The 17,066-nt window shown below is 47.6% G+C and overlaps 1 protein-coding gene across 2 annotated transcripts in view; it reads left to right on the top strand.

Annotated features, from left to right (window-relative positions):
• Positions 1–12,073: 12,073 nt before the first annotated feature.
• Positions 12,074–17,066, top strand: part of PRMT8 (protein arginine methyltransferase 8) — a 99,845-nt gene continuing 94,852 nt past the window's right edge. For both annotated transcript variants that reach the window (XM_032874855.1, XM_032874854.1), the window contains exon 1: positions 12,074–12,249. In XM_032874855.1, the coding sequence (XP_032730746.1) occupies positions 12,175–12,249 (75 nt within the window). In that variant the 5' untranslated portion in view covers positions 12,074–12,174. The remainder of the gene's footprint in view (positions 12,250–17,066) is intronic.

Here is a 17,066-nt window from a genome sequence, read left to right as displayed (position 1 = left end):
TGACTTCAGAAGAGTTATAGGAACTTGGCTAATATTTTTTTTAGTCCTTTTATTATAATCATAGGTTGTATAACTTAGTAGGGGACACTTGGAAGCCACATGTCCTGTCCCCTGGCTCTAGGCAGGAGGGAGTTGAAGTTATTTTCCTCAGATAACACTCTTCTCTGCTTTAAAACAAAACAAAACAAAACAAAAACACAACAACCCCCCCCCCCCAAAAAAAAACAACTCCAAAGAAACAGCTACTGCAGCATCTCTTGGGAAGGCTTTCCTGTGTTTCACTTGCTGTCGGGCAAGAAAGGTTGAGACACTTTTCTGAAGACTCACTGGGGAAATGGCCAGCCTGAGAGTTCCTCCCTCCCCCCCAAAGAACTTTGAATGCACATGAGCTCATGCCATATTTGCCTAGGAATAAAAAGACCTCTTGAATCTTGGACCTACTGTGGGGAGTTTTTATCTGTTATATGTTCATGCCAGGTTAGACCCTCAGATGTTTTTAATCCATGCTTCAGGCACTATATGCCACTTAAATGCAACAGTACAGGACTACAGCAAACTATGACAGCAGGGGCAGAGGGTAAGAACTGTGATGGGAAGGTGATGGAGGAACAGGCAGCTGCTTAGGCTGCCTTGCAAAGAGATACCCAGGAGTACCAGTTGACAGATGCATTTCACCAGCCTGGCCATAGCATGCGCCTGGATAACACTAGCTGACATGTTTCTCTGTAAACTTCCAGCTAGACAGATCTTTTCTGCAATTCTAGTGTAGACACAGTATTTCATTTTATTTTTTTGCAAATTTTTAAAAATTTTTAATTTAATTTAATTTTTTTTTTTTAGCGTTCCAAAAGTCATTGTTTATGCACCACACCCGGTGCTCCATGCAATACATGCCCTCCATAATACCCGCCACCAGGCTCACCCCATTCCCAACCCCCCCTCAAAATCTCCAGTTTGTTTCTCAGAGTCCACAGTCTCTCATGGTTTTTCTCCCCCTCCGATTTTCCCCAACTCACTTCTCCTCTCCATCTCCCAATGTCTTCCGTGTTATTCCTTATGCTCCACAAATAAGTGAAACCATAGGATAATTGACTCTCTCTGCTTGGCTTATTTCACGAAGCAGACAAAGTATTTTAAAACAGATGATTCCTACCAGGAGACCATGAGCATTTGAGCTCCTCAAGGTGACATTTAAAGCCTGCCTTTTTTTTCCCCCCTAAACAAAAACAACTACGAAGATAGGTAGGTTTGGGTATTCTTAAGGCCCACGTACCTGAGACTTTGGAGCACAAACTTCCCTAATATTTTTTCCTGGGGACAGCATCTCTTCTCTGAACTCCAGCCACAGGGTTCACCAAATAGGATGAAAGAATTGAAAGTGACCCATGAATTCAGCTGGTCCAAACTCCTCACATTACAGAGGAAGAGAGGAAAACCAGAACTACAAAGGGCTGTGAGGGCAGAAACGAGCCTTAATCACTCCCTCCTTTTACTCAGATGTCTCTGTCTTGACACCTCTCCACCCCAGGGTCTTCAGTAACTTGTGACAGAAGTGGAGCTAGAATTTGAGTCTCCCTATTCAAGTTCAGTGCTTTATCCCCCCAAGGAACTAGTTCCATGCTTTCTCTGTAGCCTGTAGGCCAGGCCAGAACTCACTGGCAGGGAGAAGAATGAAATAAGTGTAATGATTCTATAGCGGGCATGGTGACCTTCCACAAACCATGTTCCCACCAGTCTGTCACTGATGCTTGACCTTCCACCATTAGAGATTCATTCTTTTGTAACTTGGAGGTGAGGTAGACTTCCAGAGTCTCCTCTTGAAATGTAAATACCTCTGGGAAGGCCACCAACAGTTGATAGCTGAGAAACTGCCAGGCCTGTTTCTCCAAGAGCGTTAATAACCAACAGTGTGGGGGTATGGAGGGGAAGCGGAGGCAGAGAGATTTCAGAATTCACTGAAATAAGAGGACGAAGTTGGGATGGATGTGAGAATGAGTCCACCCTTTTGTAGGCATTACATAAATGCTATTTACCTATCCAATTAAATATGTAAGAACATGGCCCAGACACATTGGTGAAAAATTCACTTCTCAAGGCATGAACAAATGTTTGGAATCCCAAAGGGAAAGACTGTGCTGCCCACACCCTTCTGCCATCAGAGGGTGTCCAGGTTAGGGCTTTTTGTGTAATGGGCATTGAGACTTAGTTGAAACCAGACCCCCACCTCTACTTCAAGGCTTCATTTGCATGAGCGGACCTCCATGGATACTTTTGTTTATGACTGAAGAAAAGAGGAGTTTGTACTACTCTTCTGCGGGTAGAAGACAAGGGATGAAGAAACTGAACAAGAGAGGGGATGGTATGTCATCTGGCTACCCGGACACTGGCCTTTGTGCCCTTGTAGAACAATGGAAGAGTTCAGACCAGAAGCAGAGGGGCAGTTTCTCCAAGAGGCTTGATGAAACACAAAATGCAAAGAGTGGGTTTGGGGGCTCAGCGAATCTACTCCTGCATTTCTTGACATCCAGAAGTTGCTGGGTATGCTGGAAGATAACAGTCCTGGTGCAGCGGTCAGCATCCTCATGAGGGATGTTGTCGACATGGGCAATGGCAAGTCTCCTAAGAGCCCCCTCAAAGTCAGTGGATATGCGCTAAGGGAAGCCAGAAATGCAGAAGAAAGAGGAGGAAGAGACTCAATGTGAGTACATATGATGTGGTCCTACAGGGTTTCCTGGAAACCCTTGGGAGGGTCTTTGTAAAGGGAGAGGGTGGTAAGGGATTCTCTGTAACAAGAGGGCCTAAGAAGAGGAAGTTTAGGTGATTTTTATTTAGTGCGACACAGGCTGGAGTGGCCTGGTTATACTGGAGTTCCTACTACATCATTTGAACCCTCCCTGGCATGCCAATAGACAAAAACAAACTCTGATCCCAGGGCTAGGGAAAGAAGACCTTTGTTCTGATTAGAGAAAAGTCCAGTAGCTTACTGGTCTAATCTCCCTCTTTCTTACCCACCCAAATTTAGGTCATGATTCTATAGGACTGGAAAGTTTATTCCAAACTCAGTCTGGGAAAGGGCAGTAAGAAGAACAGTGTCAGAGACTCTATCATCCAAACACTGGAAGGAAGGATAAGCCCAGTCTGGTCTTAAAACTTGAGATAAAATGAGGCACAGGGAAGAAGACAAGATTTGTTCAGAGCCTCCCAGCAGGAAACCACAACCAGAAACTTCCAGGGTCTGGTTTATGGGCCAGGAGGAAAACATACAGATTTTTTAAAGATTTTTAAAAAAAAGGAAGAAAGGAAGGAAGGAAGAAAAAGAGAGAGAAAGAAAGGAAGGAAGGAAGGAAGGAAGGAAGGAAGGAAGAAAAAGAGAGAGAAAGAAAGGAAGGAAGGAAGGAAGGAAGAAAAAGAAAGAAAGAAAGGAAGGAAAGAAAGAAAGAAAGAAAGAAAGAGAAAGAGAGAAAAGGCTATCTTTGCAGGCTGGAAAAGAGCCAGGGCATACATATAAAGTTGTTTTGGTATCATTCTCTCCCTTCTTCCTCCACCATCCACCTGCTAAAGTGCCGGGTCTTTCCTTCCTTCCTGTGATTAATCTCACATTTGTTCGGCATGCATTAACTAGGTCCTGATGTAGTTGTACGGCAGATTTGGCTACTGAATAAACGGAGTTTTCCAGAAGTTAAATAAAAAATCAACATCCTCCATACCTGCAAGTGTGGTATGCAACCCGGACTGACCCCATGCAGAGCACTTACTAAGTGGATGTGACAGCAAGAACTGCAGCAGAATACAGGTTGATAGGTGCCATTTCGATGGAGTGACCCTGTCTAAAGACATCGTCAGGCTGACAGATACTCTGGCCTCTGGGAGTGGGGTGTACTTTTTATACTTGCGCCTGTGCTGGAGAATAACATAACAGCAGGTGAAGTTTTGCTGAGTTAAGTCGGTCACATCCGGCCACATGCTGTATACCATCACACCCCTTTACTGAGGTCTACAGTGAGCCTCATTCTGGGTCAGTCACTTTATAACAACCCTGGAGTAGGTTTTATCAGGCCCACCTTTTATTTTTATTTATTTATTTATTTATTTTTTTTTTTTGCAGATGGGAAATTAAGGACTCCAAGAAGTGAAGACATGCGCCCAAAGTCAGAGCTAAAATGTAAGAATGTGGACTGAAAGCCAGGTCTGTGAGGCTCTGAGGTCTGGGCTCCTTCCACTGGTAGAGTCAGAAAGACATGGGCTCTGAGCAGGCTTCAACCCCTTACCAGGTTTGTGACTTGAGCACAGTTCTTTAACCTTTCTGAGCTGTCCTTTCTTGTTCTATAAAACAGGGGCGAAGATGTAGCTAACTTCCGGGGGCGGTGTGAGGACTCGGTGGGTAGTTTGCAGAATGCACTTAGCACAGTGCCTGGTCTGGAGTGGGCACTTGGCCCGAAGTCACTATTCTGAAGTCACCAGGCTCCTTCTCCCTTCTGTGAGGCATAAGAGACTAAGAGACAGCTCTTAGCTGTCTTCTTTGCAAACAGTGTTTTCATCCCAGGAGAGGAAAGCTCTTCCCTCTGGGAAGCCACAGCTGCATTTGGATTAAAAGCATACCTGGATGGTCCCAAGAAATGGAAGCCACTCTTCCCTTGCCATGTGATTTTTAGAACATCACCTAACCCTTATGTTGTTTTTCCTGTGGAATAACTTGAATAATCCATGACTCAGACAGGTGTGTTAGGATGATAATTTATTTTTGTTCTCCCGCAGGTAAATTAACCATAGAGTGGACTCGTCCTGGTAAGATGAAGACTGTGGCTGCTTCTCCAGCAACTCAGCTCACTGCTTTCTGGACCATCATCTGTGACCACTACTGTGTACTGTGAGACGGAACATTAATTGGAATATGTTTCGGAGCCAAGAATCATTAGACAGGTAGAAATTCTATTTGAGTGTGCCTGGATACATAAAATCAGTCAAAGAGAAGTGATTTTTGGATAATCTGCTGATTTGCCACATTCAGGCGTCGATATGGACCATTGAGACTTGATGGGGTTATGCTGACTACAATCTGAGAGCCTGTGTTGCCAAGAAATTCACTGGTACAGGCACCTGGGTGGCTCAGTCGCTTAAGCACCCACCTTCAGCTCAGGTCATGGTCTTGGGGTCCTGCGATCGGCTGGAGTCCAGTCGCTACTCAGTGGAGAGTCTGCTTCTCCCTCTCCTCTGTCCCTCCCCGCTGCTCATGTGCTCTCTCTTGCTCACTCTCTCTCTCAACTAAATAAATAAAAATCTAAAAAAATAAAATCGCTGGTTCTCCCATTGAGCTCTATCCCCTGAGAAGTGTTGGAGAAATGAAGTGATGACCATTTATAATGACTGTTTGGCTATAGTCTTTGAGGCTGCTAGAATTAGGAAACGCTGTTAAGAAAAAAAGAGGGGGACTCCTTTTGACCTCTAGAAAGCCCTAATGATAGCCCAGTGCTGGAAGGAACATTGTAAGGAACATTATCTACAAGTCTCTTTTGTAAATCTCTGACCCGACAGGAATGTAACTTTCCACTCAGTCACTCTTATGAGTGGGAGGGAGAGGCTGATCTACTACTCCTCAGCCTTTGTTTTGGCCATCGGAGTTGAATTTTGGTTTCAGATGCATGTGACCAGCCTTCGTTGTGATGGGTGTGATTAGATTCATAGTTTACACCATGCATAAAATGACAAAGCAGAAATGGGATGTAGAGCTTGTCTCCTGTGAACCTCCTCTTTTTAAGAAATGGGCTCAAGAGGTAAAGTGACTTTCTCAAAGCCACCCACCCAATTAATGCTGGAGCTGGGACTAGGGCACAGGTCTGTTGACCCCTGCAGTGACACTCTTTCTCCACATGGTGCTGTGTCTCATCTGATGTAGGTAGATACATGGTCTTGCATGATGAGATGCTGGGAAGGAAACTGACTTTTATTAGAACGCTGTTTCCTAGGAACCATGTTAGGTGTTTCATCTACACCGGCTCATTTTATTGTCACACCCTTCTGTCAGGGCGAGATCACCATTAAGCCATTTTCCCACAGATGGAGAGAGGTTAACCTACTGGGCTGTAAGACCACCAAGCTCTTTCCTCTGGGAAGAGAAGAAAGAGATAAGGGTGATGAAATGGTCCAGAAAGGAAACAGATGGAATCTCACACAGTTTTGTTTAGCTACCTCCATACATTGTGCATTTTCAGGTGGGGTTATCCCTGAGACACCAGAGATCAGCCCTGCCCTAGGGCAGGCCGTAATGTGTCATGCCTCAAGTGACATCAGTATATAATGTATCTGGGACAGGGACAAGGCTGAAAAATTTTTACCTGTAAAAGTTGCAGAGGCACACAGGAACTTTAGAATCTTGAGAGAGAGTGTGTCCCCAGCTTTACTTGCATGGAGGCTACTATGTTTCTGGTCCAGACCCTATCGCCTCCAGGATCTCTCTGTCCATATCAATAGATATATTTTTTTGCAGGGCCTACGTGACTATAAACCAATGATTATAGCTATATCTAACCTATTAGAACCAATCTATATGACCCTTGATAGGACCTGAATCCATTACCAACTTTTCCTGGGAGAAGAGGTATCATCAGGATAGGTATAGTCCTTTCATCTTTTAGTCCAGAATGCCTAGCACAGTGCTTGGGTCCTAGTACTTAATATAAGGGCTAATGGAAGCAAATGTGTATTGATCTAATGGACTGGATAAATGGAATCGCTTTCTAGTTAGCCTTGGAAGATTCAGGAGGAACTTTCCAGAAAAAGGTGAGCCTTTATGAAAGTTTTGAAAAAAGAGGAAAGAAGTGGAGTATACAACTTCTGCCAAAAGGAAAAAGCCAATTTCTATTGTGATAGCATTTTAGAAGGACTATTTAAGTACCTTTATGTTTCTGCTACTATATCCCTCTTCCAGGGCCCTTCTCTGAAGAAGGTTCTGTTCCATCATAGGCCACCGAGAAAACCTAGATGTCTTTTTGAATCCTCCTCACCCTGAAAGAAAGGCAGGTAACAATGGTATTCAATTTTTTTAGGGGTATAGAACACCAATGATTAAGCTATTAATGTAAACCTACTGAGAAAATGCCTCTCACGTATTGTTAGAATAAATAATGAAACCAAACACTTTCATATCCAGCACAAAACAACAATGAATTGATTTATTCAGACATGATCAGAGAAAGAAAGAACATTCTGGTTTTAATGGACAAAGGAAAGGGAAAAGAAACCCAAACTCTGCAGGTACTGGTGACACTCTGGCAAGTTGTCCTTTGGGATGTAATTTAAGAAATAACTGGCCCTTGCATTAGGGAGAAATAGGACTGCATAGGCTTTTGTGCAGGAGAACTGCCCAGGTATGGGGCTGCATGGAGGCTCAGCCAGGTAGCTAGCTGGCTGCTGCAGCCTTGGCGTGGCTCCCTTCTGGCCCAGAAGACACTAAGAACACTGCTGGGTGAGCTGCCATGAGGTGGTGATGGATCCGTCTGTGGCCTGATTCTTGAGGAGCCATGGATTCACTGCAGCGTGCTGTGGCCATATGTAAGCCCAGGCCACACGTGAGGTTCTCCTAGGAGGAGGAAGGAGAAGCCACATGACATAGCTTATACATATTTTATTGTAGCAATCATATTTGAATGAGCCAGAGTCCGGGCTTTCCCAGACAGCATGGTCTGCAAGTTAAGAGACACTGTACCCTGATGGCAGGGCTATGGGATTTGGGGAAACAATGAAGGGTTGACCGGCTCCTGAAGTTGAGCGACTACATGGTCTTCACCTCCTGGAGGGCTCAGAAATGAAAGGAGAGAATTCTGGAGCCACCACATGGGATGGATGGAACCTTCGAGGTCTTGTTCAACCTTCTAGGGTTTGCAGTTCCCCTGCAACAGCTATGCCAAATGATTACTCTGACTGAACCCTTCTAGTGGCAGGAAATTCACTTCTCTGGGGCATCTCACAAAGCTAGATAACTTTTCCAATTAATAGTCCTTCCCAAGAGTCCCATTCCAACCTTTGTATGCTGGTTCAACCATCACATTTTCACTCTCAAGAACTTTGTGGCTGTCAAGGTGTGTGAGAGGTGTGTGAGCATTGGACCTTTCCATACTGGGAGGGTTCCTATAGTTTTGGGGGGGTCCTTTCTATAATTTAGGGACCTTCTTTTTCCGTGGGTCCTTTCATCTTTTCCACGTATACTTATCCAAAAATTGTCCTCAACCATGACTGCACATTAGAATCAACTAGAAAATTAGAAGAAAAAAAATCTTAATGCCAGACCTCACCAAAGCATCCTGTCTGGGGTTTGAACCAAAGCACTGGTATTTTTAAAGTTCCCCAGATGATTCCACTGTGTTAAGTTTGAGAACCACTTGTTCTATTCACAGAATCTGGTTAACCTCTTTAAAAGGTCATGCTGTAGAATAAAGCATCCCAGATTTGAAGCCTGACTCTCTCATTTGGGTAGCTCTTTGTGTTGTTGTGTTCTCATGTGTTCTTTGGGGATAACAGTAGTCCTGTCTGAAAAGAGTTGTCAAAAGAACTGCCTGAGGACAAGCTAAGTCTAGAGGGTCTCTGGCATGTAATACGTGCTTTATAAAGTTTGACTCAGGGCCTAGGACAGGGCCTACCCAATGTTAATGCAACATTTGTGGTCTTACCACAAGCCAAGCCTTAGCCTACACAATTTACATGTACTGGTTAACGCACTTTGTTGCCGCGAAGACATAAGCAAAATGTGTCTTCAGGACATTTTACCTGGCAGGGCATATTGTTCCAGATTATCTATTTAATGTACATCTCAGTGAAAAACCTGTATCTCTTGTCATCCCATATATCTTCTTGCTTTCCACCAAAATCCCTCCTAAAGCTCTTCTATGAAAATTCTATACACTTTCAAAACTAATTTCTGAGCTCAATGGTCAGTCAACCTTTTCTTGTCCATTGTCAAGCCCAATGTTTGTTAATGAGCTAGGCATATAACAGAGGCCCAGTAAATTCTTTGTGGAATGATGAAATTGACCCTGTAATAACTATGCTAATATTTTTAGGCAAAAGAAAGGGAGGAAGACTGAATTCCCGTGAATGGTGAGGTAGTGGGGATGCCTACTTATGTTCTAGGCACTTTTCATGCATCGTTAATTTTCACAACTGTAGGAGATGAATGTTCAGGTAATCTTTTGCTGTGTAACAAAGCACGCCAGGACTAAGTCTCTTAAGGTAACAATTCTTTTGTTTGTGAATTTGTAATTAGGTGGGAGTGCAACAGGGATAGCTCCCTGCTCCCAAGACAGCTCAACAGAGGACGGTAGTATCCACTTTTTCTTTCTTTCTTTTTTTTTTTTTTTAAGATTTTATTTATTTGATAGAGATCACAAGTAGATGGAGAGCAAGCAGAGAGGGCGGGGGGAAGCATGCTCCCCGCCGAGCAGAGAGCCCGATGTGGGGCTCGATCCCAGGACCCTGGGATCATGACCTGAGCCGAAGGCAGAGGCTCTAACCCACTGAGCCACCCAGGCGCCCCTAGTATCCACTTTCAAGACCGCTCACTCCAGCCATTATGGAACAACTTCGGTAGCTTAGGGTCCCCACTTGCAACCCCAGGTTGGCTCTGGGTTGGATGGATTGGAATAGGAAACTTGCCAGGAGAATGCAGCTCTCTATCTTAGCCTCTCTACTCCCCATTCTAAGGGGAGCTGTGTCTGTGCTTGGGGAGAAGCCAAGCGAAGCAAAAGATTTCAACAGAGAACGGAGGAAACACACCCACTGAGGTTCTCATAGCAACACAATCACGCACAGGCAGCAGCCTATTTCGGTGGGAGCTTGTCTCAGCTCCCCTCCTCCATGGTTAGTCACAGAATGGATGCACTGCACAGGCAGAAACAGTGTGGGGTGGGGTAGGGGGGGAGAGTGGTGTACTGAAAGTCAAGAAGCCGGGTAGCTGCTCTCAGATGTTCCCTCAGCTGACCAAAGGAACATGGACAAATGTCGTCCTTTCTCTGATCTCCGGGTCATTATTTATAAAATGAGAGGACGAAATGCCGTGAGGACCTTTCCTTTCTGATTTTCATTGATTGTATGAATACTGAGGCTCTCTTGGTAGGGGATGAGATGTCTCAATCTTTTGTATTTCTGAGAAAGATGCTAAGGGAAATTTGGGTTCAAGAGGGTAAAAGTCATTCTTCAGATTCATCACATTCATCCCCCTGTAACTTTCTGCATGTTGGCAGGATGTGAACGGGAAAGAGGATGACCACATGTTGCAAAAGATTCTGCTCATTCACTCCAACGCTAGTCAAGGTCTGTGGTCTGAGAAAGGAAAAGGTTAAGGAGTTAGGCTCATTCTTTCATTTATATTCACTCCTTCTACAACACACACACACACACACACACACACACACACACACACCCCACACTCCCAGGAGCCCATTAACTCAAGCCTATTGCCCATTGTCTCGTCGCTCTTTTTCCTCTCCACTCCCACTTCTCTCCCTCCTCCACTTATTGCAATGAATCCTCTCTTTCCCCTAGGATCAGGTGATGGAGGCATCTTTAGATTCTGGCCCATTTCTTCAATGGACTCTGAGGTTAGTTGAGGACAACCAGGCTCCCATTTCCTGGCTGTCAAAGGTGATGATAAAAACAAATAGGGCATGCATGCGGGACTGATCTCCCTATGTAAGTACAGGGTTGAAGTGAAGAGAGCCAGGGGGCTCAGGAACGTCTTTCAGGTTCCTGTCCTTGACTTTCGGGTTGAAAGCTTGAAAGTGCAGCTGTCTTTGAAGAAGTCCAGCCTGACTGGCCTGTTGCAAAGGGAGAGACAGAGTGCCTCCCCCTTGTTCTATTTCCCACCCGCCTGACAGATGGCCAGTAAGACAGAGAAAAAGAAGCTCTCAAAGTGAAGACAAGAATGCATTGTATAAAAATTCACACCCCCTGCTGCCGCCCAAACTCCCTTAAAAAAGGATCAAGAGAATCCTAATGGGTATGTGACATCCTCCCTCTCTCCCATAAAAGGGACTTCAAAATCTGGTGACGATGGGGGAGGGGTGAAGAGGGAAAAGAGAAATGTGTGGGCAGGGGGCTGCTAGGGAAGACTGAGGTAGGGGGAACAGGACTGCAGGCTCATCCATTTGACTTTCTCCTACCGTCTTTCCCAAACCACCTCTGGCTGAACCTCTGGCCCAACCTCTCAGCCTGACAGAGGCTTGGAGCTCTGAGTGCCTGGACCGGGTCAGTGGGAGAAAAGGAGAGATGATCACACACTTAGTCCTAGAGTTGAAGGAGTTAAAGACCCTTCCTCACCCAGACACCCACCCCTTCGCTCCCGAAACCGTAATTCGCCAAGTAAGGAACCCAGAACTGACGGAGGAGCTGGGGAGTTGGGGGTGGGGTGGGGTGGGGGCGAGGTAACTATGGCCCAATCTTGCCCAGAGCTGGTCCTCGGTGGGAGGACGAACACCCGGGTCTAAGAAACTGCAAGAGCCCAGCTCCGGCGCCTGCTTTCTCCGAGCCTCCCGCGTGCCCCTGCAGCGTCCGCACGGCCCTTGCCCTCGCTCAAGTTGTCCACAGCGCCCGGGAGTGGAGGCGGCCAGGAGACCCCTGGAGCCGGTGGGGAGGCGGCGGGCCCGGGGGCGCTGGGGGCCCTCGGTCTGCGCCCAGCCGCCGCCCGCTCTACCGAACCTCCTACCCCGCCCCCACTCACCCGGCTCAGCCCCTAGGAGAGACGCGCAGGAAGCGTGTTGCTTCGCCCAGCCGATCTGCAGAAGTTGAGAGGAGTTGGTGGCTGCCTCCGGCCGGCCGGACTTTGAGATCAGCCCGGAGAGGAGACGCCGCCGCTGCCGCGGAGCCTTCGGGGCTGCCTCCCTCCAGCTTAGCCCGCAGCGCGGGTGGAGAGGGGCGGGGAGGGGGTCGGGTGCGCGAGAAGAACTTGAAACTGTGTGAAGGAATCCGAAGCAGATGAGAAGGGAGGAAAATAAAACAAAGTGGAGACTGCAGAAAAGACTCAACCGTAGTTGATTGTATAGGCTGACGCTCCAGCAGAGGGGCTGGGTTGGTTTTTTTTTTTTTTTTTTTTTTTTTCCTCCCATTCTCTCTCTCTCTCTCTTTTAAAGCTACACCAGCTCTCTCTTTCTCTACTATCTCTGTATCACCAAACCCTTGCTGGCTCTTATGGGCATGAAACACTCCTCCCGCTGCCTGCTCCTAAGGAGGAAAATGGCGGAGAACGCTGCCGAGAACACCGAGGTAAGGAGGCGAGAGGGCCGGGGCTCTCGGCGACCCCGTCAGCCCACCCCGGACCACCGCGCCGCCGCCGCTGCCGCTACCGCCGCTGCCGCCGCCGCCGCCGCTGCTCTGCACCTAGTGCCAAACTTTCCCCGGCTCCATCCCGCTTGCTTCTGCCGGCCGTGTGTGTGTGTGTGTGTGTGTGTGTGTGTGTGTGTGTGTGTGTTGGGGGAAAGACAGTGCATGTCTCAGGTCCCCTCCCTCTTGAAAATGCAAAAGAGTCGCTCTCACCCCATCTCCCTCTCCTGCCACCCGCTGCTCGCTTCTCTTTCCCCAAGTCCCAAACCCTGGGCAGCAGCGCTCCCCTGCCCTCTCCTCTGGGCTGCATTAGGGGTCCAGAGTCCCGGCTTTGTGCAAAGCTGGGGTAGGTGATCCTGGGGCCACGTTTGCTCCCTGCAGTGCCTTGACAACATCTCCAGACGCTGCCTCAGCTTTACCCTTCAAGCTCGTGTCAGTCCCCAGCTCTCGGTCCCCGCAGCACCGCGGGGGCCCCACTCCGGGCCGTTGGGGGGTTGTGGGGGGGCAAACCGCGCCGGTGGTGGGACCTGGGCACCACCAACAGACCCTCCCGCCCAGATCCGGGCCCGGGAGAGGTCTGCAGTCCTCGAACGTTTGAGCCGCCTCGCGGGCGCTAAACCCGGGTAGGGAGCACTGGCCGCTGCCACCTTCAGAACCAGGGACAGCGCCCGCTCCTGCCGCAGCCGAGCCCGCGCGGGGTGGGGGCTCCGCGCCGCACGCTGCGGCGACAAATGGGTCTGCAGCCTCTGGTCCCGCAGCAGCTTTGGAAGAGGTCGCTCTGGCTCCGCAAATTGCGTTCTTGCCCCTCGCCTTCGGCAGCCTAATAACTGCCCTTTCTCTGCTCTCGAGTTGGCCGTGAGCCTCTAAGAGCCCTGCCGGGTTTTGCGTCCCGAGACTGGAGGCTATGTTGCCTAGCCTCGCACTGACCCTGCTGTCGATACAACTGGACTAGTCCATCGGCTCTAGGCACCTGTAGTCACGAAGGGGATCAGCGTGGGCAGCCCCCTTACCTTCCTGGAGAAACGGTGCGCCGAGGTGGGGGCGGAGTGGGGTATGTGTGTGAAGATCATCCCTTACTCGGTGGCAGGAAAAAGACAAGAGAGCAAACTCCCGGGCTCTATTAATAGCCGGGTGTCTGGTGGGGCTGCCGTACATTTCACATATGGTTACCCATATGCAGCGTGGGGCGGGGATGGAGGTGTGGCACGGGGATTGTCCCTCTGTCTTGCTGGAATGCAAATGAGACCCTTCTGATCTTCTTCAGTAAGGTCTTAACTGCAGCTAACCCTTACCCCACAGCATAGGCAGCAAATCTTTTGCAATCCTCGTTCTCTGAGAGGCTAGAAGCAGCATGCATCTGGCAATTGTTGATTTCGAAAAACAAACACGCTGTGGGGCTTGAAAACAGTAGGGCACTCAGTAGCTAACGCTGTCTCCTTGAGTTAGGGCAAAGCCAGCATGCCTACCATCCCACGGACACTTCCTCTTCCCAGCCAGCAAAGATGCCTAGGCTCACAGCAGAGAGTTAGCCTTACCAATCCCCTTGCACTCCTCCCTCTGATCGCCCACCCTCGGAAGAGGTTGCTAAAAATAGCTCAGAGTCAAGGCTGCACTTCTGTAAAGTGTTGGACCAGTGGGCATGTAACAGTCCCTGCAGCCAGGTGGCTGGAACAGCTTTCTCCTGCTCTTCCCTCCCCCATCTCGGTTTCTTAAAAAAAAAAAAAAAAGTTTTCACGGGTCTCTAAGGCCCTGCACCCCGGCTGTTGTGCTTGGTCTGGGGTGCAGACCCCTGCCAGATTCTGCAGTGTGCAGTAGCGGCTGCTGAGCTCCCCACCTTGGCCAGGGTTAAAGGCGTCCAGAGCAGGCAGAGTGATGCGCGCCAGGCTATTTTTACTTGCTTCCCCCGCGGCTCCAAGCTCCCCCTTCTCAGCAGTTGCACATGCCAGCTCTGCTCAAGGCATCAATGAAAACAGCAGTAGAGGCGGCCGAGTTCCTGGGAGGAAAAAAAAAAAAATTAAAACACGTTGCATGCCTGGCACAAAGGTGGGGGTGGGGAGGGAGAGACCCGGCGGGGGCTCTTTGGAGAGAAGTGAGTCTGGGGGTTCAGTTCTTAGCAACTTCCCTTGAGAAGGAGAGGATTCAGACTTGGTCAAACGTGCCCAGTGGAGGCATCCAGGCGCGTGACAATCACTTGGTTTTCCTCCAGGAACTGGCTGTTTTTGGAATACACCAAGACTAGAGCAGTATTTCCAAAAGTGGAGGTATTATGGGTTTGCCTGCATTATGGTGAGAGAGAGAGAGAGAGGCAAGGACACCTGTGTGTGTGTGTGTGTGTGTGAGCGCACGTGTGTGCGCCCAGGGAATGCTGATGGTGGTGGTGGTCCTTGTTGCCAACTCAATGTCTTTATCAGACACTGTACTAGGAATAATAGTTACTTTAGAATGAAAGATGAAGCCAACCAGGTCCCGGCCCATAAGGAGCTCGCAGTCTGGTGGACCACAGTGCCCAATAATTCGGATAATTCTGTAGCGCATTTTCCTGCCTTTTGTTAGTGTTGTTTGCAAGCACTTTATCTCCTTTCCTCTTACAATAATCCTGTGAGGTAAGCAAAGGTTAGTATTCATTTCATGTCCGCATATTATAAATGAGGACACTGGGGCTGGGAGGTCAAGCAGTTTCTGAGAGTCACCTGATGGGCCAGGACAGCCTTGGGACACAGACTGCCGCCACTTCTGACTCATTGCCCTTTGCCCTACACTTGCTACTTTAAAAAAGATGGCATGTGTGAATAGAGTGGGTGAGGAGTGGGGAGGACAGACATACTTTGGAAGGGAGAGATGCAATGTTGGGGGTAGGCAAGGACGATGAGAGAAAGCATTTTTTTTTTCACAAGGTAAAGATAGGCAGTGGGAGAGGAGGGAGAAAGTGAAGAATAAAGAATAAAGCTACTTATATTGTGAGCAAAGCCTCCCTCATTAAGTGAAGTTCAGGGCTGGGACAGTGGGAACATTAAGGGCGCAGGCTTGGTGGGCACAGTATGTTCTGGGTACACTCTTGAACTACTTTGACTTCAGTCCCCCCACGGGTTCCCCTTATGGTACAGACTAAGGAAATGCTCTGACAGCTCCTGGCACAGGATATATACAAAGCAGTGTTAGATCCATTGATGACGCTTTATCAGGTTCCTTGATATGTTTCTCTTCCTCAGCTAAAGGTATTATCACCTCTGCTCCCTACACATCATCAGAAACTTTCTGACATGGCCTTCTGAAAGGTCTGCAAACCTCTAGTCTGACTGTTCCATTCTACGGTTTTATTCAGCTATCAGTGCCCAAGGCCCGTCATCTGCACTTTTGCCTTTACCACAGCAGTAGTGTATCAGCCACAGGTCCTCTTCTCTAAACCCGCCCCATTATCACTCAGAAGACAAATATGCTCAGGATCACACATCTCTTTAAAAACTTGCCATGTTGTCCTACTGCATACAGTATACAAGATAAAGCCCCGTTTCCCTAGAATAGTGTACAAAGTCCTTTAATATCTCCCCAGTGCAATTCGCTGAATAGACCACTTCCTGCCCAAATGCTTTTGTGTGTACTGGTCCCTCTGCCTGGGCTGCCCTTTCCCCTTCTTCTCTGGAGAAAAAAAAAAAAAAAAGTCTTCCTTAACCGGCAACACTCAACTCAAAGGTCATTTCCTCTGGGCAACCTTCTGGGATCTCCCCTCATGGGGAGTGAGTACTCATTCTCTTTCTTCTGTGGTCTTACCACATGTCTCATTTTTCCCATTGTAAGCTGATTGGCTTTTTATATGTCTATTTCTTCAGTTAGATAATGAACTTTTTTTTTTTTTTTTTTTTTTGGTATACGCTGTTCCTAACACTGTGCCTGACACACAGTAAATAATAAATGGTGATAAATACTGACTAAACTGATTCTTATGATTATGCTCAAGCAAGCTCATGAGCCTTCTGGGTGTTAGTTACTCATGACTTTCTGAAAATTGGGCTTTCTATCTCCTACCCCTTTGCTGCACTTCTGCTCAGTTGTGGACATTTAAAACTCGAAATGATTAAAGATTCTGGGAATCAAGTTGCTGTAGCAACTCGAAACATGAGTAACTTTTGGATATTCATGTACCTATTCAACATTCTGTAATGACTGACTCTTACTATGGGGTGTTCATCTGAATAGCAGATAAATTGATGAATCACAATGCCCAATTACGAACCATGGGGGAGTAATGGACTTTTCTGAGCTGCTGCTTGCTTTGCTGATTCTTGGTGAAAGCCTGATGCATTATTTATGGTGATGACCCCCTGATTGGGGTTTTAGCACCTCAGAGGAGAGCCCCCAGGGGTGAGAAAATAGTTTTAGCAAAGGAATCATTTTGGAGACTTTTTTTTTTTTTAATGTTCTATTGACTTACTGACCCAGGGAGAAAGAATAATTATGGGTTGGGGAAAATCTTACAAGGGGACAATAGGGTTAGGGTACCAGTGAGTGCTGCTCTATGAGTTGTAGGGAGCAGAGAGCTGACTTCTGACATGGTGTATGTTGGTGGCTGTGGCTAATGGATTCCTCTCCTCTGGAAGTTCTTTTCAGCTGAAGGGTGTGGTTCTATAGTGTGAAGATCAGTGATTTGAGGAGGAAGAGAACAAAAGATATCAGGATACAGGCCCACTTCTCTGAGGATGGTCTGCATCCATGTCTCTTTCCAAAGAGCATGGGAGCTAACTATCTCAGCTCTAGAGTCAGAC

The sequence above is a fragment of the Lontra canadensis genome, unplaced genomic scaffold, assembly GCF_010015895.1.
Source record: "Lontra canadensis isolate GAN:19392208 unplaced genomic scaffold, GSC_riverotter_1.0 scaffold53, whole genome shotgun sequence".
Classification (NCBI taxonomy): domain Eukaryota; kingdom Metazoa; phylum Chordata; class Mammalia; order Carnivora; family Mustelidae; genus Lontra; species Lontra canadensis.
The sequence above is the reverse complement of the archived record's forward strand: the minus strand, read 5'-3'. Positions and strand labels throughout refer to the sequence as shown.